Source organism: Erpetoichthys calabaricus, chromosome 15 (genome assembly GCF_900747795.2).
Source record: "Erpetoichthys calabaricus chromosome 15, fErpCal1.3, whole genome shotgun sequence".
NCBI classification, from domain to species: Eukaryota; Metazoa; Chordata; class Cladistia; order Polypteriformes; family Polypteridae; genus Erpetoichthys; species Erpetoichthys calabaricus.
In genome coordinates, this window is record NC_041408.2 from 38,886,242 (window position 1) to 38,913,980 (window position 27,739).

A 27,739-nucleotide genomic window follows, 5' to 3' on the forward strand; every position below is an offset into this window, starting at 1 on the left:
CTACAAGGAGCACTTGATGGACTGATTGAGTGCATTTATAGTTCTTGGGAAGAAACTGTTTCTGAACCGCGAGGTCCGTACAGGAAAGGCTTTGAAGCATTCGCCTTGCGAGAGCAGTTCAAATAGGCAGCATGGCTGAGGCAGCGTGTGCTTGATGCTGTATACCGATAATTCTCTTTCCGATCAGCTGCTGTACAGCTGTGATTCCCCACTCAGATACAGTGATATAAATACTCCGAGTGGTGCAGTGAGAGTGATATGGAAAAAGATGATCCGCAATGGCAACACCTAACGTGAGCAGCTGAAAGAAGAAAAAGAAGGTGCAGTGAGAGTAACAACACTAAAGCAGCTATGGTATTTGGAATACTTTGGCTATTCTCTGGACCATTATATTGTTACAGGTTAATTACAATCAGATGCATTAAACTAATAAACAATATGTAGTTAGTTTCAGTGTATATGATAAAGCCGCATCAGGAATGTAGATCTAAGAAAGAAAGGGTAACCGCACAGGAACAGTAGCACTGCTTTGATGCTGGGTGCCGCCAGTCTGCAAAACTGAGCGGAGAACTTACGTACGCCAGGGTTGGAGCTACAGTGGAAATGTGCGTGGCTTTATGCCAAGTTTAGGTTTTATACATCGCGATTTGAGCATGGAAACGTTTGTACATAAGATTTTTGTGCATACGTACCGTTTATACATGAGGCCTCTGGTGCTTCCTGTCATGCTATATGGTTGAGAGACATTAACGCTATCCAGTGACTTGAGATGAAGACTGGACTCCTTTGGTACTGTGTCTCTCCAGAAAATCCTTGGGTACTGTTGGTTTGACTTTGTGTCGAATGAGTGGTTGCTCATGGAGTCCCGAATGAGGCACATTACCTGCACCGTGAGGGAGCGTCAGTCACGGCACTATGGCCATGTGGCACGTTTCCCTGAGGGTGATCCAGCTCGTAAGATCCTCATTGTTGAGGATGTGAATCGCTGGACCAGGCCAAGGGGTCACCCACGTAAATTAACACCTGGCTGCGGCAGATAGAGGGTTATTTCCGGAGGGTGAGACTGGACCGCGTGTCTGCCTGGGGGGTTGCCAACCGGGATCCTGAGTTGTTTCATCATGTAGTAGGTGTGGCAACGCACTGTACCAGTGCATGCTTCCCAACTTGACTTCACTTGTTGATTCTTCCCTATTCTAAACATCGCTTTGTTAATGTGATGTCTTATGAGTTTTCTCATTGATCTTGAGGGTGCAGACCTATAAATACCTGGGAGTGCAGCTGGATGATAAATTGGACTGGACTGCCAATACTGATTCTCTGTGCAAGAAAGGACAGAGCCGCCTGTACTTCCTTAGAAGACTGGCATCCTTCAACATCTGCAGTAAGATGCTGCAGATGTTCTATCAGATGGTTGTGGCGAGTGCCCTCTTCTACGCAGTGGTGTGCTGGGGAGGCAGCATTAAGAAGAAGGATGCCTCACACCTGGACAAACTGGTGAGGAAGGCAGGCTCTATTGTTGGCATAGAGCTGGACGGTTTGACATCCGTAGCAGAGCAACAGGCACTCAGCAGGCTCCTATCAATTATGGAGAATCCACTACATCCATTAAACAGTGTCATCTCCAGACAGAGGAGCAGTTTCAGCGACAGACTGCTGTCACTGTCCTGCTCCACTGACAGACTGAGAAGATCATTCCTCCCCCAAACTATGCAACTCTTCAATTCCACCAGAGGGGGTAAACGTTGAACATTATTCAAGTTATTGTCTGTTTTTTACCTGCATTTTTTTATTACTCTTTAATTTAATATTTTTTGCTGCTGGAGTATGTGAATTTCCCCCTGGGATTAATAAAGTATCTATCTATCTATCTATCTATCTATCTATCTATCTATCTATCTATCTATCTATCTATCTATCTATCTATCTATCTATCTATCTATCTATCTATCTATCTATCTATCTATCTAATCATTGCTTCACAATAGGGGGTTTTTTGCTTTCTCACTAGTTTTTTTAACTTTAGTATTTATTTTGGTGTTTTCTCTAAGATGAGGCAAAAGTCTCATGTGCCTAGGTTTAAAACAACATTTAGTTAACCCTTTAGTTACATTCAATTGTTTTCCTTATGTTTCAATAATCCATTGTTACAGCATCATTTAAGTATATAGTTATAATAGATTATATATTAATAATATTATATAAAAATTCAATAAAGTTGAATGTGATGATGTTTTTGACAGAGAAACTAAATTGTATAATCTAAATGACGACCAAAAACAAAATTTGAGAGTATAATACTAATGGAATATTCAGTTGATTTTTGAGAAAATATTTTTGTATACATTCGAAAAAAGACCATACATCAACATGACATAATCCTTTAAAAACTTCTGTTTGCTATAAAGTATTTTCTTCCAAGATGCTGAATGTGTTTATGTTGTGGTACAAGAAGGAATTCTATACAATACATTATAAATAAATGTGGTTGTAACCCCATCCTTGTATATAAACCTGGTGTAACCCTTTTTTTTTGCTTTTTTGAAAAGAAGTTGAAATGCATACTGAAATTCTGAATAACTTCAACAACATGCTGAGACAAATCTTCAGCTCTTTCTGTAAAATTACCAGATAGTTCAGTTGGATACTGCACAATTGACACATGAATAAAGTTTTTACAAAGGAAACCTTGTTCACACACTCTGCTCACTCATATCAGTCCAATTTTAAGTCACCAATCAACATAAAATAAAAATTTTGTAATGCAAAAGGAAAAATTCAGTACCCAGATAAAACAAGGAAAGAAAAACACAAAAAAACATGTAGAGAATATGCATAAAAACTAAATGAGTACTGACTTTTTAAAATTTCTATACTTGTTTCAGTGTAACATATCTTTCGGCCAATGTAATTTGCCAATATCCACGTCGTGGGATGGTTTTACAAGAGCTTGAGTGGATACTTTTAGAAGCACATTTTAATCTCCTGGAATACCTTGTTCAACAACCAAAAGGAATAGAAGATTGGATAAAAAGAAGATGTGATGCATTATCAGCATTGATTCGACTTGTTTCTATACCTCCATGCAAGAAGCTTTTAGATATTCAGGAAAAGGTACAAAGTATAAAATAAAATTGTATTTTTTTTCCAGTTATCAATGAGAAATAAATATTTTAACAAGTTTTGATTTTAGGAACCGTTGGTCAGCAGCCATAAAACATGCACTTCAGAACAGGTCATTTGCAAGAACCTAAGCATGTTTGGGTACGGCTTTCATTTGGATGTGAGACCAACCAGAAAATGCTTAGGTTTCAGCTGGAAGAGGTGTTGGCAAGGCCCGCAGGGCACACTTACTCTGTGATGTAAATGTGGATCCCAATGCCCCAGTGAAACGACAGGAACACTACGTTGTAAAAATGGTGCTGTCCTTCAGATGAGACATAAAACCAAGGTCGTGACTCTCTGTGGTCATAAAAGATTACTGGGCCTCCTTTGCAAAGAGTAGGGTGTATTCCAATGCCCTGGCTAAATTGCCCATGTCAGCCTACTCATTTTGCCCCCTTAACTATCCCTTGTCTCTAATTGGCTAACTTCCTCTCACTCCTTCACTACCTAATAGCTAATGTGTGGTGAGTGTACTGATGGAAAATGGCTGCCGTCGCATCATCCAGTTGGCTGCTACATATTAGTGGTGGTTGATGTAATGCGCTTTGAATCAGGAGAACATTACTATATAAATATAAACAATTATTATTATTATTATTATTGCAGGTGCTGGTCATAAAATTAGAATATCATGACAAAGTTGATTTATTTCAGTAATTCCATTCAAAAAGTGAAACTTGTATATTAGATTCATTCATTACACATAGACTGATGTATTTCAAATGTTTATTTCTTTTAATTTTGATGATTATAACTGACAACTAATGAAAGTCCCAAATTCATTATCTCGAAAAATTAGAATATCAATTAAGACCAATGCAAAAAAAGGATTTTTAGAAATGTTGGCTAACTGAAAGGTATGAACATGAAAAGTATGAGCATGTACAGCACTCAATATTTAGTTGGGGATCCTTTGGCCTGGATTACTGCAGCAATGCGGCGTGGCATGGAGTCGATCAGTCTGTGGCACTGCTCATGTGTTATGAGAGCCTATGTTGCTCTGATAGTGGCCTTCAGCTCTTCTTAATTGTTGGGTCTGGCGTATTGCATCTTCCTCTTCACAATACCCCATAGATTTTCTATGGGGTTAAGGTCAGGCGAGTTTGCTGGCCAATCAAGAACAGGGATACCATGGTCCTTAAACCAGGTACTGGTAGCTTTGGCACTATGTGCAGGTGCCAGGTCCTGTTGGAAAATGAAATCTGCATCTCCATAAAGTTCGTCAGCAGCAAGAAGCATGAAGTGCTCTAAAACTTCCTGGTAGACGGCTGCGTTGACCTTGGACCTCAGAAAACACAATGGACCAACACCAGCAGATGACATGGCACCCCAAACCATCACTGACTGTGGAAACTTTACACTGGACCTCAAGCAACGTGGATTCTGTGCCTCTCCTCTCTTCCTCCAGACTCTGGGACCTTGATTTCCAAAGGAAATGCAAAATTTACTTTCATCAGAGAACATAATTTGGATCACTCAGCAGCAGTCCAAAGGCGAGACGCTTCTGACGCTGTCTCTTGTTCAAGAGTGGCTTGACACAAGGAATGCGACAGCTGAAACCCATGTCTTGCATACGTCTGTGCGTGGTGGTTCTTGAAGCACTGACTCCAGCTGCAGTCCACTCTTTGTGAATCTCCCCCACATTTTTGAATGGGTTTTGTTTCACAATCCTCTCCAGGGTGCAGTTATCCCTATTGCTTGTACACTTTTTTCTACCACATCTTGTCCTTCCCTTCGTCTCTCTGTTAATGTGCTTGGACACAGAGCTCTGTGAACAGCCAGCCTCTTTAGCAATGACCTTTTGTGTCTTGCCCTCCTTGTGCAAGGTGTCAGTGGTTGTCTTTTGGACAACTGTCAAGTCAGCAGTCTTCCCCATGATTGTATAGCCTACAGAACTAGACTGAGAGACCATTTAAAGGCTTTTGCAGGTGTTTTGAGTTAATTAGCTGATTAGAGTGTGGCACCAGGTGTCTTCAATATTGAACTTTTTCACAATATTCTAATTTTCCGAGATACTGAATTTGGGACTTTCATTAGTTGTCAGTTATAATCATCAAAATTAAAAGAAATAAACATTTGATTAAACATCAGTCTGTGTAATGAATGAATCTAATATACAAGTTTCACTTTTTGAATTGAATTACTGAAATAAATCAACTTTGTCATGATATTCTAATTTTATGACCAGCACCTGTATTATTATTATTTTGGTGACCAATGCTGTTCAGTGGCAAACAAAGTGAAAAACATCCATTGGAAAGAAAAAAACCTCTGCACACATCATAAAAGAAAAAAAGTCTGCACACATCATAAACAAGAAATTTCTATAACACTGAGCTTCTGAATTGAAGATCCATTTCTCTCCCTCATTTATTGATCAAGGGTCTGGTCTTCAGTTCAGAAGCACAATAGTATGGAATGCATTTTTTGTTTATGATGTGCTTTGACTTTTCTGGATATGCTTCATGTTACTTGCCACTGTACAGCATTGGTCACTATTGTATTCTATTACATTATAAACTTTTTTCTTTTCATTCTGCTTGAAAAGATTAGATTATTATCATTTTGGTGATTGTTTCAAAAATTGTGTGAAAGTCGACATCAACTACCTCTACTTTTGTTCCCACAGGTCTGCCAGTTAAGAGTCATAGCTACACCATGTTGCAGCGATGCCTTATACCGTTTAGGATTAGCACAGCTTGCTCAATATGATAATGACCCAGATTCTAAAGATGCGCCTCCATTAATAAGAGACGCTCAAATGACTTTCCAAGCAAGTATTAACCTTGAAAACAAGCCATCTTCAGGACCTCCACTGGCAGAAATATTAAGTAAGTTGCTACCTAATTTATGTAAAGAAAAATGTATTGTTGAATCAATTTTCTTTCAGTTTTTATCTTTCTGTATGGAATGGTTTGTGTGTATTGGTTACTTGAAATTTGAAGCACTGTTTTTTTTTTTTTTTTTTTTTTTTTAATTTTTATTAATTTTATTGTAATCATTCCATACAAATAGATCAATTTATAACAAAAAAAAAAAAAAGAAAAATTGAAAACAAATCAAACTCCACCTCTGAGAAGGAGAGCTTAGCCAAAGGAGAATTGTTTAAGGCTTTTTAATAAGGCAACAATAAACAAAAGAAAGGTAGAAATATATATAAGTATATAAAAAATGGAGAAGGAAAATAAATGCGGTAATAAGTTATTTCTCTTATTCTAAAATAATATTGATTAGATCCTGCCAGGTTTTCAAAAAGTTCTGTACAGATCCTCTAACTGAGAATTTGATTTTTTCCAATTTCAAATAATATAAAACATCGGTTTCCCAATGACTCATCAGAGGAGAGGTAGGATTCTTCCAATTTAACAAAATAAGTCTGCGTGCCAAAAGTGTAGTGAATGCAATCACCGTTTGATTGTCCTTCTCCACTTCAAGTCCGTCTGGAAGAACACTGAACACAGCTGTTAATGGGTTAGGAGGGATTGTGACCCCAAGGCTGTCTGAAAGGCACTTAAAAATTTTGGTCCAAAATGAGGTTAGTTTGGTGCAGGCCCAAAACATGTGACCCAGTGAGGCAGGAGCTTGGTTGCAGCGTTCACAGGTTGGATCTTGCCCTGGAAACATTTTGGACAGTTTTAAGCGAGACAGATGAGCTTGATACAGTAATCCCTCCTCCATCGCGGGGGTTGCGTTCCAGAGCCACCCGCGAAATAAGAAAATCCGTGAAGTAGAAACCATATGTTTATATGGTTATTTTTATATTGTCATGCTTGGGTCACAGATTTGCGCAGAAACACAGGAGGTTGTAGAGAGACAGGAACGTTATTCAAACACTGCAAACAAACATTTGTCTCTTTTTCAAAAGTTTAAACTGTGCTCCATGACAAGACAGAGATGACAGTTCTGTCTCACAATTAAAAGAATGCAAACATATCTTCCTCTTCAAAGGAAACAGAGAGGAATGCAAACAAATCAATAGGGCTGTTGGTTTTTAAGTATGTGAAGCACCGCCGCACAAAGCTGTTGAAGGTGGCAGCTCACACCCCCTCCGTCAGGAGCAGAAAGAGAGAGAGAGAGAGAGAGATAGAGAGAGACAGATAAAAACAAAGTCAAAAATCAATACGTGCCCTTTGAGCTTTTAAGTATGCGAAGCACCGTGCAGCATACTTAAAAGCTGCACACAGAAGGTAGCAACGTGAAGATAATCTTTCAGCATTTTTAGACGAGCGTCTGTATCGTCTAGGTGTGCGAACAGCCCCCCTGCTCACACCCCCTACGTCAGGATCACAGATAGTCAGCGCAAGAGAGAGAGAAAGAAAAGTAAGTTGGGTAGCTTCTCAGCCATCTGCCAATAGCGTCCCTTGTATGAAATCAACTGGGCAAACCAACTGAGGAAGCATGTACCAGAAATTAAAAGACCCATTGTCCGCAGAAATCCGCGAACCAGCAAAAAATCCGTGATATATATTTAAATATGCTTACATATAAAATCCGCAATAGAGTGAAGCCGCGAAAGGCGAAGCGCGATATAGCGAGGGATCACTGTATATAATTTTTAGTTGAATAATTCTATGCTTTGAGCATATGGAGCTCGAGTGAATTCTTTGCTTTGCTACCTTCCATTCCTTTTCTGATATATTGATTAAGAGATCTTCTTCCCAATGTCCTCTTGGATCTTTGAAAGGTAGGGACTCTAATAAGATTTTATATAATGCGGAAATGGTGTTTAATTCCACGAAATTGAGCAGTATTTTTTCCAGCATGGTGGAGGGTACGAGATGATGAAAATCGGGCAGTTTCTGTTTAACAAAATTTCTAATTTGAAGATAGTGAAAGAAATGTATAGCTGGGAGGTTGAATTTGGAATGTAATTGTTCAAAAGATGCAAATATGTTGTCTATATATAGATCTCTGAGCATTTTAATCCCAAAACTTTTCCAGGTATTAAAAACTGGATATGTTTGCGAGGGTTGAAAGAGGTGGTTCTCTTGCAGAGGTGCCGCGGATAAAAGATTTTCCATCTTAAAATGCTTTCTAAGTTGGTTCCATATTCTGAGTGAGTAAAGCACAATTGGGTTATTAGTATATTTGCGATAACTTGCATTTATTGGAGCGCAGAGCAGGGAGTATAAAGAAGTATTACAGGATTTTACTTCTATTGCGAGCCAAGCCTGTGTATGTTTATTTTTTTGTGTCCTGGGGGGTATTTTCCGTACGTCGCTTAAATCATCCGAGATCAGGTGCCTCATCTTGGATAAGTTAATGCCGGTGACACTCATTAGGGATAGGTCGGTTTTTCAAACGCAGTCGTGTATTAGATTAGTCGAGCTGGATCTAATCATACGAGATGAATGCGCGCGCCCACGCTGAGTGAAAAGCCCATATATATTGAGTCTAGAAAACATGATCACCAAGTCTTTGATAGGCTGTAACAAACTGACGAAAGAACGGGCGCATTTTTTTTTCACATATGCAGCGCAAGACCTTTTATTCGAAGGACATGAAGAATTTCAAGATTTAATATGCACAAGGGGTAAGTAACACTGCAAAAGCAGCCCAGACCAGAAAAGACAGCTGGCAAAAAGTGGCCGACAAATTAAACGCTAAGTAGTGTGCATTGTACTTACTGAATGCAGCGTTTCATTTCCTATGTGTCAGATTAATTATTATTTAATATGTCATAATTCCAGATCAAACGTGAGCACAAGGAGAACATGGGAACAGGTTAAAGTGAAGTACAAGAATATACTTCAAACTGGTAAATATTGGTATATAACTATTTAAAGAATTGTTGATATAAATAATCATATATAATATAAAAAACATTAATTGTAAAGCTAATAAGAAAGCAGACAAGCAAAAAACAGATGGAGGTCCACGCGGTCCAGACCTAACCCCTGCAGAAGAGTTGGCTCTCCAGCAAAATGTCCATCGCCATATTTCTGAGGGCATTCCAGGGGGAAGCTCCTCCTCAGAACCAGTGGCAGGATGCAGTGGTCACTTCATTTCAGGTAAAGGATGGTCATTGCATATATTTGTCCTCAATGTGTGCCATAGGTATGTTCCATATAGCCCTCTTTTTTGTTTGGTCAGTTGCAGGGAATGTCATATCCCTTGAACCTGTGTCTGACCAACGAGATATTGATGAAGGTCAAATATTTGATGAAGACACTGTGTCTGATTATTCATCAGGAGGAGAGGTACATTTTCCAAATAATGTTTGATCAAACTCCACTCTGATCAGTCCCATGTGCCCCAATCACATTTGGAAATCCTGGTAATGAGAATGTTAGGCTGATTGTGGGATTCTTTATGGAACTTTGGGTGTTTTAGCCTGTGTATTACCTACATGCAATGGCATGATACGCCTCTTTTATTGTTTGCACACGCAGGTGTCCAGGAAACACAATGAAAACCCGAAGGAAATGTTTCAGAGCCAAACAGACTTTACGAATTGCCTGGCAAACTGCACTTTTCGATAGATGTTCCGCATCGCCTACAAAGCAATGCATACTGTCTGTGTGGTTGTGAGCGCCCGACTGCACCGAGTTTGACTTCGAATATACGGAGCTAATAAATCTTTGAGGTACAATATTCCTCCTCGGCTAAAGCAGTATCTTTCGTACAGAATTTCCTCCGGGAGCAATAAAGGATCTTGCCGATCACGCAAAACCCTCTCAATATGAAATTCTCTTCGTATAATTTGTGCACCGATATCAATTGGTCGCTCATTCATGAACGGCGAAGCCATGACTGGATGACTTCCACACACCGTCACTTTTCACGTGTGTAAACTAATCCTTGTTTACGTAGAACAAACCTGCTCCGAGCAGGTTTGTGGATTAGGATGTGTTGCTATGACAACACTTCCAGCAAGAGTTTCGAAAAACCGACAGATCCAGGATCAGGCCAAATCGTCAACAATTACATCCGGCTAAACGACTAATCCACGTACGAAAAATACCCCCCCCCGGTTTTTATGGCTTGTATGTTTGCTGCCCAGTAATAAAACTGAAAATTAGGTAAAGCCATGCCACCTTCTGCCTGAGGTCTTTGTAGAGTCGCTCTTCGGATACGTGGGTGTTTTGAGTTCCAAATGAATGAGGTTATTGTTGAATCTAATTGCTTAAAAAATGATTTCTTGATATATATTGGAATGTTTTGAAATAAAAAAAGAAGTTTAGGAAGGATATTCATCTTAACACTAGAATTACCAGAGTCTACGAAAAAACTCGTAGATCCGGCCCACCTTAAAACCGTTCTCACCTCTCTTTTGTCTTCTAAATGTGCCGATTAAGAGGAGCAGCGAGCAGCCGGCTATTCCATCCCCCACCGTCGCAGAACGTTCACTAAGTTTTCCCAGCTCATGCCTTGTTTGATTACCTGGGAGTGACTGAACTGCTGGAGTTTTAGAATAGAAATAATAGATCGCTATTTGGAATACATGCATTTCATGCGTGTTCCATTTCTACAGTAATCTGTGTAAACACATTGCTAAAACAGAAACTTTTTCATATTTTAGTAATAAATGTTACAAAATGTAGGCATAAACTATAGAATGTGTAAAGCCAGAGTTCCTAAGATCAAATAAACACTTCCACAAAAGCTTCACACACCATATAACAGCTTACGTGGCGTAGCGCACTAAGATTTGCCTCTCAGACTGAGTAGCTTTTCTCTGCCTCACAAACATGAGTTCAATTCCCCACTGGGGATACAGTGTTACTTCTTTTTTTTCTTTTTAACCTCAAACGGACATAAAATTTGTAAATTGGTATGCACTGTCAGTTAATGAGATCGTTATATTTTAATGTGGGATGCTCCTTTTAAAATATTTTTTTAACTATTGAGACTGCAATTAACATGAACAACTGTCCTTATAACTTATTTTTTTCAAGATCCATAACACACAGACAGACAGAGCACTGCGTAATACAGAGACAGACAGGCAGAGATATACAAACAAACAGGGAAGGCACATGTACTGAAAGAAAAAAAAATCAACATGCGCACTGTTACTTAGAGAGTCAGATCGGGGGAGGGGTGATGTTAGAGCGGGTGAGCTTATTCAGTGCTGCAGAAACAACGCACATGTTGATTTTTTTTTTCTTTCAGTACATGTGCCTTCCCTGTTTATTTGTATATCTCTGCCTGTCTGTCTCTGTATTACGCAGTGCTCTGTCTGTCTGTGTGTTATGGATCTTGAAAAAATAAGTTATAAGGACGGTTTGCTGACTTGGAGCACCACTGCCTTTGCCACAGAGACGTGAGTTCGATTCCCAGCTTTGAAGAAAGTGTTTTTTTTTCCTCAAACGGACATTGAATTTATAAATTGGTATGCACTGTAAATCGTTAACTTTAAAATGTCAGTCGCGGTTATTTCTGTTGATTAATTCATGCTTTTTTACTTAGAGTCAGAACAGGAGCTTTTTCAGCTTATTCAGCTTCTGATCTGACTCAAACAGCGCCAGTATAACTTCACACCCAACCTGATGCTGTTCGTTTTCAAATAATATTGCATTACTTCGACGATGTTTTCTGATTGGTACTATTCGCGTCATAAAATGATTTCTTCAAAACGTCACATATATTTGTCTCTTTCTTTTTTTAAAATGTGCGTTGTAGCACTCAGCAACTGGCCACCTGCATGTTCTTGCGCACACTAAATCAGACAGCGCTATATGCAATCATCAGATTCAAATGTTAACAGTTATATAGCACAGAATGGAAATCAGCAGTTCTTAGCATTCCACCTACTGTAACTTGCTTTCTGTTTTCTTCGGTTATAGTCTTGAATAAAAGTGCACTTGTTTTGTTATACTTTTACATCAACATATGTTCCTGTGTTTGAGCTACATGGGCATGCTCAAAAAATACACGTATAATGCCACGAAAAGTGCATGCAGACACTTCAGTTCGCAAGCATTGGTACAACAATGCAGTCACAAGTACACTGCAGAGCTTTGGCGCGTCTTTATGTGAAAACAGCATCAGATGGGGAGTGTCTGATGATTGCATATAGCGCTGAAGTGACTGCTCTTTACTATGCTTTCCTCTGCATGTCCTGGAGTACAAAAGAAACAGCATACAGCAACACGTGGGGACTGGCAATACTGGGGGAAAAAAAAACACGCGGTCGTATGTATCGTGATACACTGCAGAACTATAGCGTGTCTTTATGTAAAAACAGCAGTGTCAGGTGGGGGGCGGTAGGGATGGATCCTGAACGCGACTGAGACAATGAAAAGTGAATTTAAAAAAAATAAAGCTAACCTTTACAAATATCATAAATTACACCGGCTGTTACAGACTGAAATCAAATGTATCATTTTATTCTAAAATAGTGAAAATAAGAACACTTCTCAAATGGGAGTTGTGGAGGATCGAACTCATGATCTTCTGATTCCCAGTCAGCGACTGATACTGTTAAGCCACGGAAGCAGGGATAGTTAATTCATGTCAATGTCTCACACTAAGACGGGTTTTTTTGGCGGTGGCTTTTTTTTGTACGTTTTGTGAAAGTGTTTCTTTGATATTTGGACTTCAGGCTTCATACATTATATAGTTTATGCCTACATTTTGTCATTTGCTACTAGAATATTGTAAACCGTTTCTGTTTTAACAATGTGTTTACACAGATTACTGTAGAAATGCAACACATATGAAATGCGTGTGTTCCAAATAACAATCTTATTATTTCTACTCTAAAACTCCCACTTCACTCCCAGATAATCAATCAAGGCATTAGCTGGGAAAAGCTTGTTTACGTTCTAAGTCGTTGGGGGGATGGAATAGCCGGCTGCTGGCAGCTTGTCTTTATCAGTACATTTAGATGACAAAAGACGCTGGCGGAGAGGTGAGAAAGGTTTTAAGAAGCGATTTAAGGTGGGCCGGATCTACGAGTTTTTTCGTAGGCTCTGGTAATTCTAGTGTTAACAACGTTAATTGTTCCGGCTAGAGTGAGATGAAGGGTTTGATCATCTATGCAAGTCTTGCTTAATTTTTTCCATACAGATGGCAAAATTTTGTTGATAAAGAGCTTTATGTTTACTTGTGATATTTACCCCTAGGTATTTAAACTGATCTGCTATGGTAAAAGTTAGGGTGTCCAATCTAATATTATATGCTTGTAAATTCACTGTAAAGAGTATACTTTTATTCAGATTAATTCTGAGACCGGATATCTTTTGAAATTCTGTGAGTGCTGTTAGAACTGCAGGCACAGTGTTTTCTGGGTCTGATATATATAAAATCATATCATCTGCATATAGAGAAATTTTCTGTTCCAGTCCTTCTCTGATAATCCCCTTTATCTGATAAGAATTTCGACAGTGAACCGCCAGTGGTTCAATGGCGATTGCAAACAGCAGTGGTGACAAGGGACATCCTTGTCTTGTACCACGTTCTACCTTAAAGTAGTCTGAGCAAATGTTGTTAATACAAACTGAAGCTTCTGGATTGGTATACAATAGTTTGATCCATGCACAAATATTCGGGCCAAACCCAAATTTCTCCAATGCAGTGAAAAGGTAGTTCCATTCAATCATATCAAATGCTTTTTCTGAGTCTAATGATAGTATTATCTCTGGGGTGTTTGATTTTGCTGGTGAATATATAACATTAAACAAGCATCAGAGATTGGAATATAGGTGTCGGCCTTTAATAAATCCAGTTTGATCCTGTGATATTACCGAGGGCAGCACTTTCTCCATCCTTCTAGCTAGAATTTTTGAGAGTATCTTAACATCATTATTCAGGAGTGAAATTGGTCTATATGGTGCACATTGTAACAAGTCCTTATTTTGTTTAGGAAAGACAGTAATTAATGCTTGACAAAATGTTTGAGGTAGTATTTGGTTGTCTCTAGCTTCTGTAAATGTTCCAATAAGAGGAGAGCTAGCTGAGTGGAGAATTTCTTATAAAATTCTATGGAGTAACCATCAGGGCCTGATGATTTCCCGCTTTGAAGTGACTTTATAGCATCTAGTAATTCTGTTAGCGTCAGAGGTTTGTCCAGTTCCTCAGCACTTAAAGCATCTATTTGTGGTGTCTGTAATGTATCCAGAAATGCATTAGATTGTGTGTTGTCTTCTTTGAACTCAGTAGAATATAAGGATTTATAATAATCTCTAAATGCGTGCATTATATTTTTATGGTCAATGATTTCTTCTCCATTCGTGTTGGTGATTTCTGGTATTGCATTGCAAACTTCTTATTTGTGAATTTGTTGAGCTAAAAGCTTATTAGCTTTTTCTCCGTGTTCATAGTAATAATGTCTTGACTTATAAAGAAGTTGTTCAGCTTCTTTAGTTGTTAAGATGTTAAGTTCTGTATGCAGGGCCTGCCTTTTCCTGTGAAGAGCTTCACTTGGACACCTGGATTGTTCTTCATCTATTCTAGCAATTTCGCTTCTTAGCTCTGACACTTTCTTGGTTTCTAATTTATTTCTGTGGGAAAGATATGAAATAATCTGTCCTCTTAAGAAGGCCTTTAGAGTTTCCCAGAGTGTTCCTGCAGAAACCTCTGTGGGCGTGTTTGTCTCTAGGAAGAAGCTGATTTGTTTGGATATAAATTCTGTGCAGTTCTCGTCTGCCAATAGAAGAGGGTTAAGACACCATCTGCGAGGTGAGTGTGAAGGGCTTAATGATTTTAGCTCCAAGACTAGAGGGGCATGGTCGGAAATAACAATTGTGTCGTATTTGCACGATTTAATCGTAGGCAGGAAATTATTATCTATAAAAAAATAATTAATTCTTGAGTAGCTATAATGCACTGGTGAGTAGAACGAATATGTTCTTGAGTTTGGGTTAAGAAACCTCTAGGGGTCTGATAAGTTGTGGTCATTTAAAAACTGTGTAATTGTCTTTGCAGTGTTAGATGTCGTCCCCCATTTCACAGGAGTCCTATCTAAGAGTGGATTTAAAACACAATTAAAGTCCCCAGCCTTTATAATTTTATGAGTGTTCACATTGGGAATGGATGCAAATAGATTTTTCATGAATTCCTTATCATCGACATTGGGTGCATAAACATTTATCAAAATTATTTTACTGTTAAATAAGTTGCCCATGACCATCACATATCTCCCTTCAGGGTTCAATACTACATCTGATGCTACAAATGGAACTGTTCTGTGTATGAGAATTCCCACCCCTCTAGTTTTCTTTATAAAGCTACAATGGAACATTTGGCCAGTCCAGTCTTTTTGTAGTCTGAACTGATCCTTGCTTAGTAAGTGGGTCTCCTGTAAAAATACTATTTTAGCGTTTAAGCCTGTTAGGTGAGAGCATACTTTCTTTCTCTTTAATTCGTGATTCAGGCCTTTAACATTCCCGCTCACAGAGTTTTTAATGTCATTTTATAGTCTTAACTGGTAGTGAGGCAGTTTTAATCTTAATTTCAAAATTCCCCATGAGTTATTGCATTTTAGCCTATTGTTGCATTGATATTTATAGTTATAAGGATTAGAAGAATAGATTAGATATAGCCTGCTCTCCTTCTCTCCCCCCCATTTTGCCTCCCCACTTGAGGCCTGATCCCACTTCGCCATGTCCCAGTCCTCTGACATACAAAGAGACAGAGCACGTCCAAAACAAAACAAACCCCACCCCGCAGCGGCGTTAGAGAATTAAAACAAAGAGATGTCTATTGCAGCTGAATTCTAAATACTATCTGCTGAAAATATAATCATTAACAGTCTTTAAGCTTAAAATAATATTCAGCAATTTTAAGATATTAAGATAATAAAAGAAAGAACCCTGGGAATGATTTTAAAAAGTAGTCTAGGATAAACATAGTAAATCCTAATGTAATAGTATAATGTAATAGTAGAAATAGCAATAACCAAGAGTATGATGTTAAACAGTCTACTTTAAGGTAATAAAAAAAAAAAAGAAAAAAAAAACCCAGCCCTACTTTAATTACTTCCACACTTCCACACTCACGTCTATAACTGTAATTAAGACATAAACATATAATGTCCAAGTAAAGAAAAGGATGTATAATTATAATACCAGTCTCTTTAAAAATAGATCTGACAGCAGATGATAGGTCCTTCCCATGTCTTGACAGAATTCGGCTCCTTATTAACTTTCAAAAAAGTGTCGGAAACAGCTTCTTTAGTTCCTTTTCAGCTTCTTCCTTGTTTGGAAATACATAATATTGGTCTTGAAATTCCACTTTCAGTTTGGCGGGATACAAGAGGCTGTATTTGATATCGGCTTTCTGTAGCAACTTTTTAATGTTAAAGTAGGCTGCACGTTTTTCAGCTGTTAATGGTGAGAAGTCGGGGAAAATACAAATAAGATTATTTTCAAATATAATCTCTTGCTTGTGTCTGAGAAGTGCCATCACATCAAGCTTACATCGTAATCGCTCGAAGCGGACAATAAAAGACCTAGGTTTAAAGATGTTTGATCTGTATGTGCGATATGCAGCTGCTATCTCAATGTCGAGTTTAAAATCATTTCCAAGTATTTTAGAGAGTAATTCTACTGTAAATTTCACTGGGTTTGAGCTTTCTCGTTTCTTAGGTATACCCTCAATTCTTATATTGTTTGTTCTGCACCCATCTTCCAGGGCCGCAAGTCTGTCTCCGAGTTTTTTGCATTCGGAATTCGCAGCTGTAGCTTTTTCATCGGCGTTAGACGTGAATTGTTCCGCTGTTTCAACTCGAGCCATGAATGCCTGCTTAACGTCATCCAGCTGATCTGTAACGTCATTAATCTGGTCGCCATGCATTTTCAGTTTGGATCTGTTTTCTTCAATGTGTTCCTCTAATTTCTCCAACATGCCTTTAAAGTTTATGTCAAAACGTTTAAATACACGCGTTTCCTTGTCTTTGTTATCCTTCTTAAGCTCAATGTTTGCCTTCTTAAGCTCATTTATGGCCGTAGCCATGGCAGAGGCCAGTGTAGCGATCATCTCTTTCATTTCAGTTTTCAGTTCGGACTGTTCGTTTCAGATTTCGTGCTCCGTGAGTGGAAATGCAGCTCCTGTTACAGCAGGTGCTGCGGGCTCGCGATGAGTAGATGAGAGCACATCCTGCAGGGCCTTTTCTAGTCTCGAATGATCCTCAGAAATCAGCGATCCATCGCAACCTGTATCACTTGCACCTTCGCTCCCATTTTCACTCTCAACTGGAGACGATACAATGGAGCGGGGTCCCAGGAAATCTGCGCATTCATCTGCCTGTTCCAGGTCAGTCTCCGAGAGACCATACCTTGCACTCTGGCCGGATGTCTGTCCAGACTTTGATGCAGCTTTAAGTTTCTTTTCCGGTTCTTTCTGAGTTTTCTTCTTGTTACTCATGCTTGTATATTGTAGTGGAAGTTCCTTGGTCGGATTAAATACAGGATACCTCTAAATAATATGAAATACGTGGGAAAATAAAGCCACTACTAGCAGAGCTCTGCTTCAGACATCCATCTCCTATAACAGACGAGACCAACTCTTGAAGCACTGTTTTAATTAAAGTGCTTGTTTATGGGTGTATGTTAGTCCAGTGGTTAACTGTGCTTAAGATAAATTAGAGAAGAAAACAGAATGCTGTTAAAAATGAGTCTCCCTAGGAAAACAAGGAATCTGAGTCTTCTAAAGAGTATAGAAAATGTGTAATAAGTTTAAATGAATGGAGATTCAGAATCCTATTGTGGGAGAGCATGTCCTTAAAATATGTTAGTAAAGCTTTTTTGAACAAAAATGAGAAACGTAAAGCTTTTTTGAACAAAAATGAGAAACGTATGAATATTCATTTGCGATTCTGTTTGAGTAGTTGAGTATCTGATGTTGAGATACCTTTTAGTAATGTTCTTTAGTGGTTGAACTATATGAGAAGCTATTTTTGTGATTTTTTTATTGATTCAAGGAAGTTAACACACACATAAAAAGGGGAAAATTGTATACAACATAAAGAACCCAATACTGCACCCCCACAAAGCCACAAATCCCTTTCAATCCTAACCCCCAAACTGAGCCTACCAGCAGAGTCAAAATCAACAAAATGTATAGATGACAAGGAGAAAAATAATTAGGTAACAATAGAATCATGCATACCACTAAATGAACTTAAGTGTGCTGTAGCTAAAGTGTTAATGGGCCTCTAATAATAAAGCTTTCATTGTTGAAAGGTAGACCAATTCTCAATGCTCCATTCATTTTAAAAGCAGACAGTTCCAAAACAATTAATAAAAAAGGAAGACTGCATATTTCCTAAAGAAAGATCTAGTAGTAGTAGTACTAGTAAGTAGAAATAAGGGTTAGGCCTGATTTTGATTTAATTTGATTGATTTCCTTTAATAGTCATTTCTATGAATTTACGTACATAAAAACAAAATAACATTTAGCTTTATAAACACCATACAAACAGAATACAAAGTAAAAAGTAATAACACACACACATATATATATATATATATATATATATATATATATATATATATATATATATATATATATATATCTATATATGGTTGAAATAGTTTACTGTCAAATAAATGCAAAGAGTACGCGACACGTGTTTCGCCCTCATTCTGGGCTCATCAGGCGTACACACTCCACTGCACTCCCTCTCGGGAATCGAACCTCGGACGTCAGCACCAGAGGCGATGCCCCTAACGTTGCACCACGGCGTGTGTATATATAAATATATATATATAAGGAAGGACAACAGGCATTGCATAGGTTTGGGGCAGCCACCCGTATAATGTGTTCCTGGCTGCAGAAGCAATAAAAAGTTTTAGATCGAGTAGTGTTTTCAAGACAGAGTCCAAAACACAACTAAAATCCAGAGTAAAGGGAGTGAAGTTTTATAGGGAGTCTGGGGGAAGTGACGTCATCCTTGGGGGCGGGACTGGATATTATGTCGTCCTTGGGACCGGCACTGGAAATGATGTGTCCCATGCTGAGGTAGTGGCTCCTGGTGGAATTTCCAGGGAATGATCTGCAGGAGACTTAGAAAAAGAGTCAGTGCACCCCGCCGTCCCTGGCTAGATATCTTACTACCAGGCGTTAAGCCCTTCAGCTGCCTCCTATTCACACGTGTGTGACAATATATATGGTATAATATATTATACTAGCCAACCCGCGGCGTATCATACGCCGCATAATTATGTATTGATGGGTGACCACTTCCTGAACGACACAGTTGTCAGTACTTGTAGTCACAGTTGAGAAACACTTTTTTAATGTCTTTTAAGCACAGGGGAAACAGTGAACATGTGAAACATCCGTAATGTAATAAGCTACCAAGAAAAGTAAAATTGCAACAATGCTATCTACAAAAGTGAAAACAAATTCGAGCCCGGTGTATTTTTTAACTGCCTTGTGGCGCTGTAGAAGTTTTGCTGCTTTGCGGTAAGGAGACTCTGGAAGATTGTGTGTTCGCTTCCTGGTTCCTTCCTTTGTGGATAGTGCTTTGAATATTGAGAACACCGCTATATCAATGTAACAAAGTATTATTATTCCTATGTGTCCAGCACGCGTCTGTATATGTGTGTGTGTGTGTGTGTCACACGCTCTCGCTCTCTCGCTGCACGTGGTCCTGTAGGCAAACGCCGCAAAAATAATATATTGATAGCTGAACACTTCCGGAAAGACACAGTTGTCTAAAAGGAGGGAAAAAAATGAACATTTGCAAAATCCGTAACGGTGCTTTCAGTAAGTACAATGCACACGCGTTTAATTTGTCGGCCAGTTTTTGCCAGCTGACCGCCGTTGCACGGTCATTCAGCGATTCAGTTTCGAGACAAACATGCCTCTTCTTACCTGGTCCTCCCCCGTCCACCTTCGTTCTCTAAGCTTACACACCCTCTGGTCATGTGCCCGCTTGCAAGAGCAACTCACGGAGACCCGCCCACCAACATTAAGACCATGGCGTAGTTGAGAAACACTTTTTTAATGTCTTTTAAGCACAGGGGAAACAATGTACATGTGAAACATCCGTAATGTAATAAGCCACCAAGAAAAGTAACATGCTATGCTATGCTATGCACAGAAGTGAAAACAAATTCAAGCCCGGTGTATTTTTTAACTGCCTTGTGGGGCTGTAGTAGTGTTGCTGGTTTGCAGTAAGGAGACTCTGGAAGATTGTGTGTTCGCTTCCCGGTTCCTTCCTGTGTGGATAGCGCTTTGAATACTGAGAACACCGGTATATCAATGTAACGAAGTATTATTATTCCTATGTGTCCAGCGCACTCTCTCTCCCGCGCGCACGCGTGCCTGTATGTGTGTGTGTGTGTGTGTGTGTGTGTCACACGCTCTCGCTCTCTCTCTCACTCGCTCGCTGCACGTGGTCCTGCAGGCAAACACCGCAAAAATAATATATTGATTGTTGAATACTTCCGGAAAGACACAGTTGTCTAAAAGGAGGGAAAAAAATGAACATTTGCAAAATCCGTAACGCTGCTTTCAGTAAGTACAATGCACACGCGTTTAATTTGTCGGCCAGTCTTCTTACCTGGTCCTCCCCACTCCACCCTCGTTCTCTAAGCTTACACACCCCCTGGTCATGTGCCCGCTGGCAAGAGCAACTCACGGAGCCCCGGCCACCAACTTTAAGACCATTGGATGAAGCAGGTGAGACGCTAATGAAACAGAGGCACAGGGCTTGTTGATTTTTAAAGACTGGTTCCTTCATTGTGTTTTGAGAGGGAAACATACAATTGTCCGTGACTTACAATTGGAGGACCGCCGACGCTAATGAAACAGAGGCACAGGGCGTATTGGTTTTTAAAGACTGCTTACTTCATTGTGTTTTAACCTCAGTTGTAAAGGATTGTTTTAAGGATCCCATGGGATACCCTTCGCAAACCGTTTTACACGCTGCATATGGCATTTCACCTCCGCGAGAAATATGCCTCTATGAACAGTCAACGTGGCTCGGAGGTGCATGTGGCCTCTACGACAGACGAATATAAATGACGCCGTTTTTTCTGTGTCGTCACGTTCGAGTTGGTAAGCGTGGCTCTGCGAGTTGTTGTTGCATCCAATGGTCTTAGAGTTGGTGGGCGTGGCTCCTGCGTGCGCCATGGGTGTCTTACTTGTCGGCGGCTTAGTGAATCCACGCCCCTTCCGGCGTGCTTTCCAAGGTTGGCTACTTGTCTTCTGGCTTAATGAATTATATATATAGATATTCATTATATATTATATATTAGGGGCGGCGCAGTGGGTAGCACTGCTGCCTCGCAGTTAGGAGACCTGGGTTCGCTTTCCGGGTCCTCCCTGCGTGGAGTTTGCATGTTCTCCCTGTGTCTGCGTGGGTTTCCTCTGGGTGCTCCAGTTTCCTCCCACAGTCCAAAGACATGCAGGTTAGGTGCATTGGTGATTCTAAATTGTCCCTAGTGTGTGCTTGCTGTGTGGGTGTGTGTGTGTGCCCTGTGGTGGGCTGGCGCCCTGCCCGGGGTTTGTTTCCTGCCCTGCGCCCTGTGTTGGCTGGGATTGGCTTCAGCAGACCCCCCGTGACCCTGTAGTTAGGATATAGCAGGTTGGGTAATGGATGGATGGATGGATGGATGGATGGATATGAATACAAATTTGTGTCCACCTAATTTTAATGGATTGACGTAGACTTAAGTGTGGGCTATACTTGATTGAGTCAGTCAAATGAAAACAAATGTTTGACTGTTGTTATTTAACTCAAATGTCCAAATGAAACAAGTCACATTTAACAAGTCACCTTAAAGACTGTCTATAAACGTATTACAATTTTAAACTTTGAATTAACTGTCAGAGTTAAATCTTTACTTCTATAATACACAACCCTAAAATACAGTGGTGTGAAAAACTATTTGCCCCCTTCCTGATTTCTTATTCTTTTGCATGTTTGTCACACAAAATGTTTCTGATCATCAAACACATTTAACCATTAGTCAAATATAACACAAGTAAACACAAAATGCAGTTTGTAAATGGTGGTTTTTATTATTTAGGGAGAAAAAAAAATCCAAACCTACATGGCCCTGTGTGAAAAAGTAATTGCCCCCTGAACCTAATAACTGGTTGGGCCACCCTTAGCAGCAATAACTGCAATCAAGCGTTTGCGATAACTTGCAATGAGTCTTTTACAGCGCTCTGGAGGAATTTTGGCCCACTCATCTTTGCAAAATTGTTGTAATTCAGCTTTATTTTATGGTTTTCTAGCATGAACCGCCTTTTTAAGGTCATGCCATAGCATCTCAATTGGATTCAGGTCAGGACTTTGACTAGGCCACTCCAAAGTCTTCATTTTGTTTTTCTTCAGCCATTCAGAGGTGGATTTGCTGGTGTGTTTTGGGTCATTGTCCTGTTGCAGCACCCAAGATCGCTTCAGCTTGAGTTGACGAACAGATGGCCGGATATTCTCCTTCAGGATTTTTTGGTAGACAGTAGAATTCATGGTTCCATCTATCACAGCAAGCCTTCCAGGTCCTGAAGCAGCAAAAACAACCCCAGACCATCACACTACCACCACCATATTTTACTGTTGGTATGATGTTCTTTTTCTGAAATGCTGTGTTCCTTTTACGCCAGATGTAATGGGACATTTGCCTTCCAAAAAGTTCAACTTTTGACTCATCAGTCCACAAGGTATTTTCCCAAAAGTCTTGGCAATCATTGAGATGTTTCTTAGCAAAATTGAGACGAGCCCTAATGTTCTTTTTGCTTAACAGTGGTTTGCGTCTTGGAAATCTGCCATGCAGGCCGTTTTTGCCCAGTCTCTTTCTTATGGTGGAGTCGTGAACACTGACCTTAATTGAGGCAAGTGAGGCCTGCAGTTCTTTTAGACGTTGTCCTGGGGTCTTTTGTGACCTTTTGGATGAGTCGTTTCTGCGCTCTTGGGGTAATTTTGGTTGGCCGGCCACTCCTGAGAAGGTTCACCACTGTTCCATGTTTTTGCCATTTGTGGATAATGGCTCTCACTGTGGTTCGCTGGAGTCCCAAAGCTTTAGAAATGGCTTTATAACCTTTACCAGACTGATAGATCTCAATTACTTCTGTTCTCATTTGTTCCTGAATTTCTTTGGATCTTGGCATGATGTCTAGCTTTTGAGGTGCTTTTGGTCTACTTCTCTGTGTCAGGCAGCTCCTATTTAAGTGATTTCTTGATTGAAACAGGTGTGGCAGTAATCAGGCCTGGGGGTGGCTACGGAAATTGAACTCAGGTGTGATACACCACAGTTAGGTTATTTTTTAACAAGGGGGCAATTACTTTTTCACACAGGGCCATGTAGCTTTGGATTTTTTTTCTCCCTAAATAATAAACACCATCATTTAAAAACTGCATTTTGTGTTTACTTGTGTTATATTTGACTAATGGTTAAATGTGTTTGATGATCAGAAACATTTTGTGTGACAAACATGCAAAAGAATAAGAAATCAGGAAGGGGGCAAATAGTTTTTCACACCACTGTATGTTTTATTACTTTCATTACTATTTATCAATGTTTATTTATTTATGTATTCCTAATATTCCATTGTAGCCCGTTCTGCCTGCAGATCAGCCTCTGTTCTTTGTTTGCTGATGTGTGTCAAATATTCTCCGGTATTCATGTCTCTTCTCAACATACCAACAGCTCTAGTGAGTTTCTTGCCTATGGATCTCGTATTCAAGTTTTTTTTTGCTGTATTATGATTACAGAATATTACAAATCACATACTTGACACTCTCACGTTCATGTATTAGGGAACAGACAACATTAAGAAAGCTAGCAATAAAATTGTGACTTTAAAGAATCCTTTGGCTGTCTCTACATATTATCAATGTTAAATGTAAGAAACATTGTTATCATAGTGCTAATAGTCACCTTATAATAATTATTATTATAATGAAGTTTACCATGTTAAACGATCAGTGAAAAGCAAATATTATGCCTTAAAAAGAGTAATAATTTTGCAGTTTTTGTGACTGTGCACCTGTTAATCAGGGTATTCAATTATTTGACATAATTGGATCTTTATTACTTTTGGGATTTTAAATATCTCTTTAAGATCATCAAATATATGTTTATTATAATACATATTACAGTAGAGTCTCGCTTATCCTACCTTCGCTTATCCGACATTCCGTATTATTCGACGTCCCACCACAAAAAAAACCAAAAAAAAAAACGCATCAATCAGCAACAAGAACTGCAAGTTGCAAGCGTGAGCGTAGTCTATTTTTTGTTGCTCCCGACACTACCGCTGCTAATTACAGTGGAACCTTGGTTTGCGAGCATAATTAATCCTGGAAACATGCTCGCAGTCCAAAGCACTGGTATATCAAAGCGAATTTCCCCATAAGAAATAATGGAAACTCAGATGATTCGTTCCACAACCCAAAACTATTCATATAAAAATGATTAATACAAAATATAAAGTAAAAATACATAAAACAAATTAACCTGCACTTTACCTTTGAAAAGAATCATGGCTGGTGTGAGTGAGTTTCTAAACTCTTGTGGGATTCCACCCAATTGGAAGACATGCGGAAGAGCATCCCAAAGCAATCGCAGTCTCCCAGCGCTGTAGCAGTTCGCCGTAAAAGCGAAATCCGAAAAGATCACGGACATGCTATAAGCGCCTGCCGTCGATGGGTGATACAAAGAACAAGGAACATTATAAATGCGCAGGGCACAGTATTCCTTGGCCATGGCCCTGCCTGACTACTGTGTCTGTGTATAGGAGAGTGGCAGATCCCACTACAATAAAGAACCACGCTGTTGCTGTTTCAAGCTGAATAAAGCTGGTGTTGCTAAAGTACTGAGACTCAGCTTTGTGTTTTTGGGTGCAAGACGGGGACTCGCATGTCACAGCACAAACACACACACACACACAGTTACAATGCTATAGTAAACAGCATACGCTCATACGAATGTTGACTATATGAGTGACGGAGTTAAGGCTCTAGAAACTGCAATTAAGTACATTGAGCAACAAGAAGAAGCTACAGGAATCGGAATAATGATGCTGCAAAGATGGCGAGACTTGGCAGCGAAGAAACGGCACTCGTCAGGAAAGCAGATTACGATCAAAAATTTCTTTAAATCATCACAGGACTGAACATTTTAAGTACAGTACATAATGTATTTAACTTCAGACAATTCTGTAACTGTAAGTTCATTTTTTCAGTTAATTTTTTCTGTTGTTTTGTTGTAAAACATGATTATTAGGTTCGTAATGTGTAAAATTATAACATAGTTTGATGTTTAATAGGCTTTTTCTTAACACCTCCCGTTAATCTGACGTTTTCCCTTATCCGCTGTTCTGCCGGCCTGTTTATGTCAGATAAGCGAGACTTTACTGTACTTATGCAAAAGTTACATTTAGAGAATAAAACATGACTGATGTTTGTTCATATCTCATTTAGCCTTCATTTGACTCCATCAGGTCCTAGTGGTGTGCTAAATACATTGGCCTGTCTTTAGTGTTTCTGAGACTGGAGAAGGCCAGGAATCCAACTGCATAGCAGGCACTGATGTGCTTCAGCATCATGACTGTTAACAAGATAGAGATGGCAGATATTTCACTGGTCATAATCCTATATGACTACACAAGCAAACCGCATATTAAGAGCACTGAGTGGGTATACTCCAGTAGAACTGACCCCTATGGCCCTGACATAACCTGTACAAGCTGTAAACGACTCCACTTTACTGGTCATTTTACCACACACTACACTGAGTCTGTCAAGTTTAACCATTAAATAATTAAATCTGAACAGCTGGGAATTTATTTTGGCAATGATATTTCTGGCATTTTTTTACTTGTTTGTCATAGGTTTATACTGCAAAAACTGGTTTACATCAATGTTGTTTTCTATAGGATATACTGTATATATACTGATACAAAATGAAGCTTCACCAGTGCATTGTAAAGGCTGAGCATAACCTCCTTGGACTTGTACTCCACACATCGTGTTATACAACCTAACATTCTGTTAGCCTTCTTAATGGCTTCTGAACACTGTTGGGAAGTTGATAGCTTAGAGTCCACTATGACTCCTAAATCCTTCTCATAAGGTGTACTCTCGATTTTCCGACTGCTCATTTTGTATTCAAACCTAACATTTTTACTTCCTATGTGTAATACTTTACATTTACTGACATTAAATTTAATCTGCCACAAATCTGCCCAAGCCTGTATGCTGTCCAAGTCCTTCTGTAATGATATAACGAATTCCAAATTTTTTATATGTATTTGCTAACCTCCTTAAGAATTTGAGGGTAAATATTATGTGGTCCTGGTGATTTGTTTGATTTCATCCTATTTAATCTGAGCAGTATTATCTCCTTAGTAGTTCCTTTTACCACTGGGAGGTTATCTGCTTCCTCTCATGAGAAGACCTCAGACAAATGTGAAATTAGAGCATCTGCTATTTCACTGTCTATATTTTTAATCCCCTCTTAATATTCCTGATGCACTTCACCTCCTCTTTGTCTGTTCTTTAAGAATCTCGTTGGGTCATCTTTCATCTTATCTGCTATATTATTCTCCGTCTTTTAGACTCCCTATTATCCTTTTCAATGGTTGCTCATATGCCCTGTGATTCACATTGGAGTTATTATTCTTATGTGCTTTATACAGCAGTTTGTTCCTTTGCTGCTTCTTTGTTAACTCTTTATTAACCCACTCTGGACTTTTTAAAAATTTCCTACTAATTTCAAATTTTGGTATGTACCTGTCCTGCATTATATGTAAAATGTTTTTAAATATGTACTACGGCTCCTCAACTGTCTCCACATTTAAAAGCTTACCCCAGACTATCCTCCTTAGACTTTGCTGCATCTGCTGAAAATTTGCCCTACCAAATTTAAACTTAACGATTTTAGTCTTTACATCCACACTCTCCCAAAACACTGAGAACTGTATTATACTATGGCACATGACCCTACTGGTTCAGTCACCTCTACACCCTCAACACTATCTTGATTATTACAAAATACTAAATCCTGACAAGCTTCCCCTTGCGCTAGTGTTTTAACATTCTATGTTAACAGTCACCGATTACTTCAAAAAAACTCATGCCCCTGTGCTCTGCTATTTGCAAGTTTATCCCAGTTAATATTTAAGTAGATAAGTCCCCCAAGATCATAATATCCCACTGTAAACTTGCCTTTGCAATATTAATAAAAAGATGTGCATTGAAATTGCTGTCTGCATTGGCCAGTCTATAAAATTACTCCTAGAATAAGAGCTCTTTCCCTAATGCTTTCCACGTAAAGCTACATGTCCTCATTAAGATGGGGCTCATTGTCCAACTGAATAGGACTTAATAAGAGGCATTTAAATTCTGCTTGACATAAACAGCAACCCCCACCTCCTTTTCTGTTCTTTTTGTCCTTCCTAAAAATGTGCATCCCTCTATTTTATACTCATCCATATCTTTAATATTTAGCCAGGTTTCTGTTATTGTTATAATATCATAATTATACTGCACTACATACAACTCCTACTTGGGTTATAATTTACATTACTATACATATTTAATTAAACACTACTGTTTGTTTCTCCGTGTACAGTTCTAAACCTGGCCTGTCATACAGTAACCCCCCCCCCACCATACCCTAGTTAAAACAGTCCCAGACTAACCTACTCATACTCCTCCCCAACACATTGGTTC

At 39.2% G+C, this 27,739-nt stretch overlaps 1 protein-coding gene across 1 annotated transcript in view; it reads left to right on the top strand.

The window, feature by feature from the left end:
- Positions 1-2,888: 2,888 nt before the first annotated feature.
- The window catches only part of LOC127525947 (uncharacterized), a 244,709-nt gene continuing 219,858 nt past the window's right edge, over positions 2,889-27,739 (top strand). The window contains exons 1-2 of the mRNA XM_051919334.1: positions 2,889-3,111; positions 5,792-5,993. Of these exons, the coding sequence (XP_051775294.1) occupies positions 2,932-3,111; positions 5,792-5,993 (382 nt within the window). The 5' untranslated portion in view covers positions 2,889-2,931. The remainder of the gene's footprint in view (positions 3,112-5,791; positions 5,994-27,739) is intronic.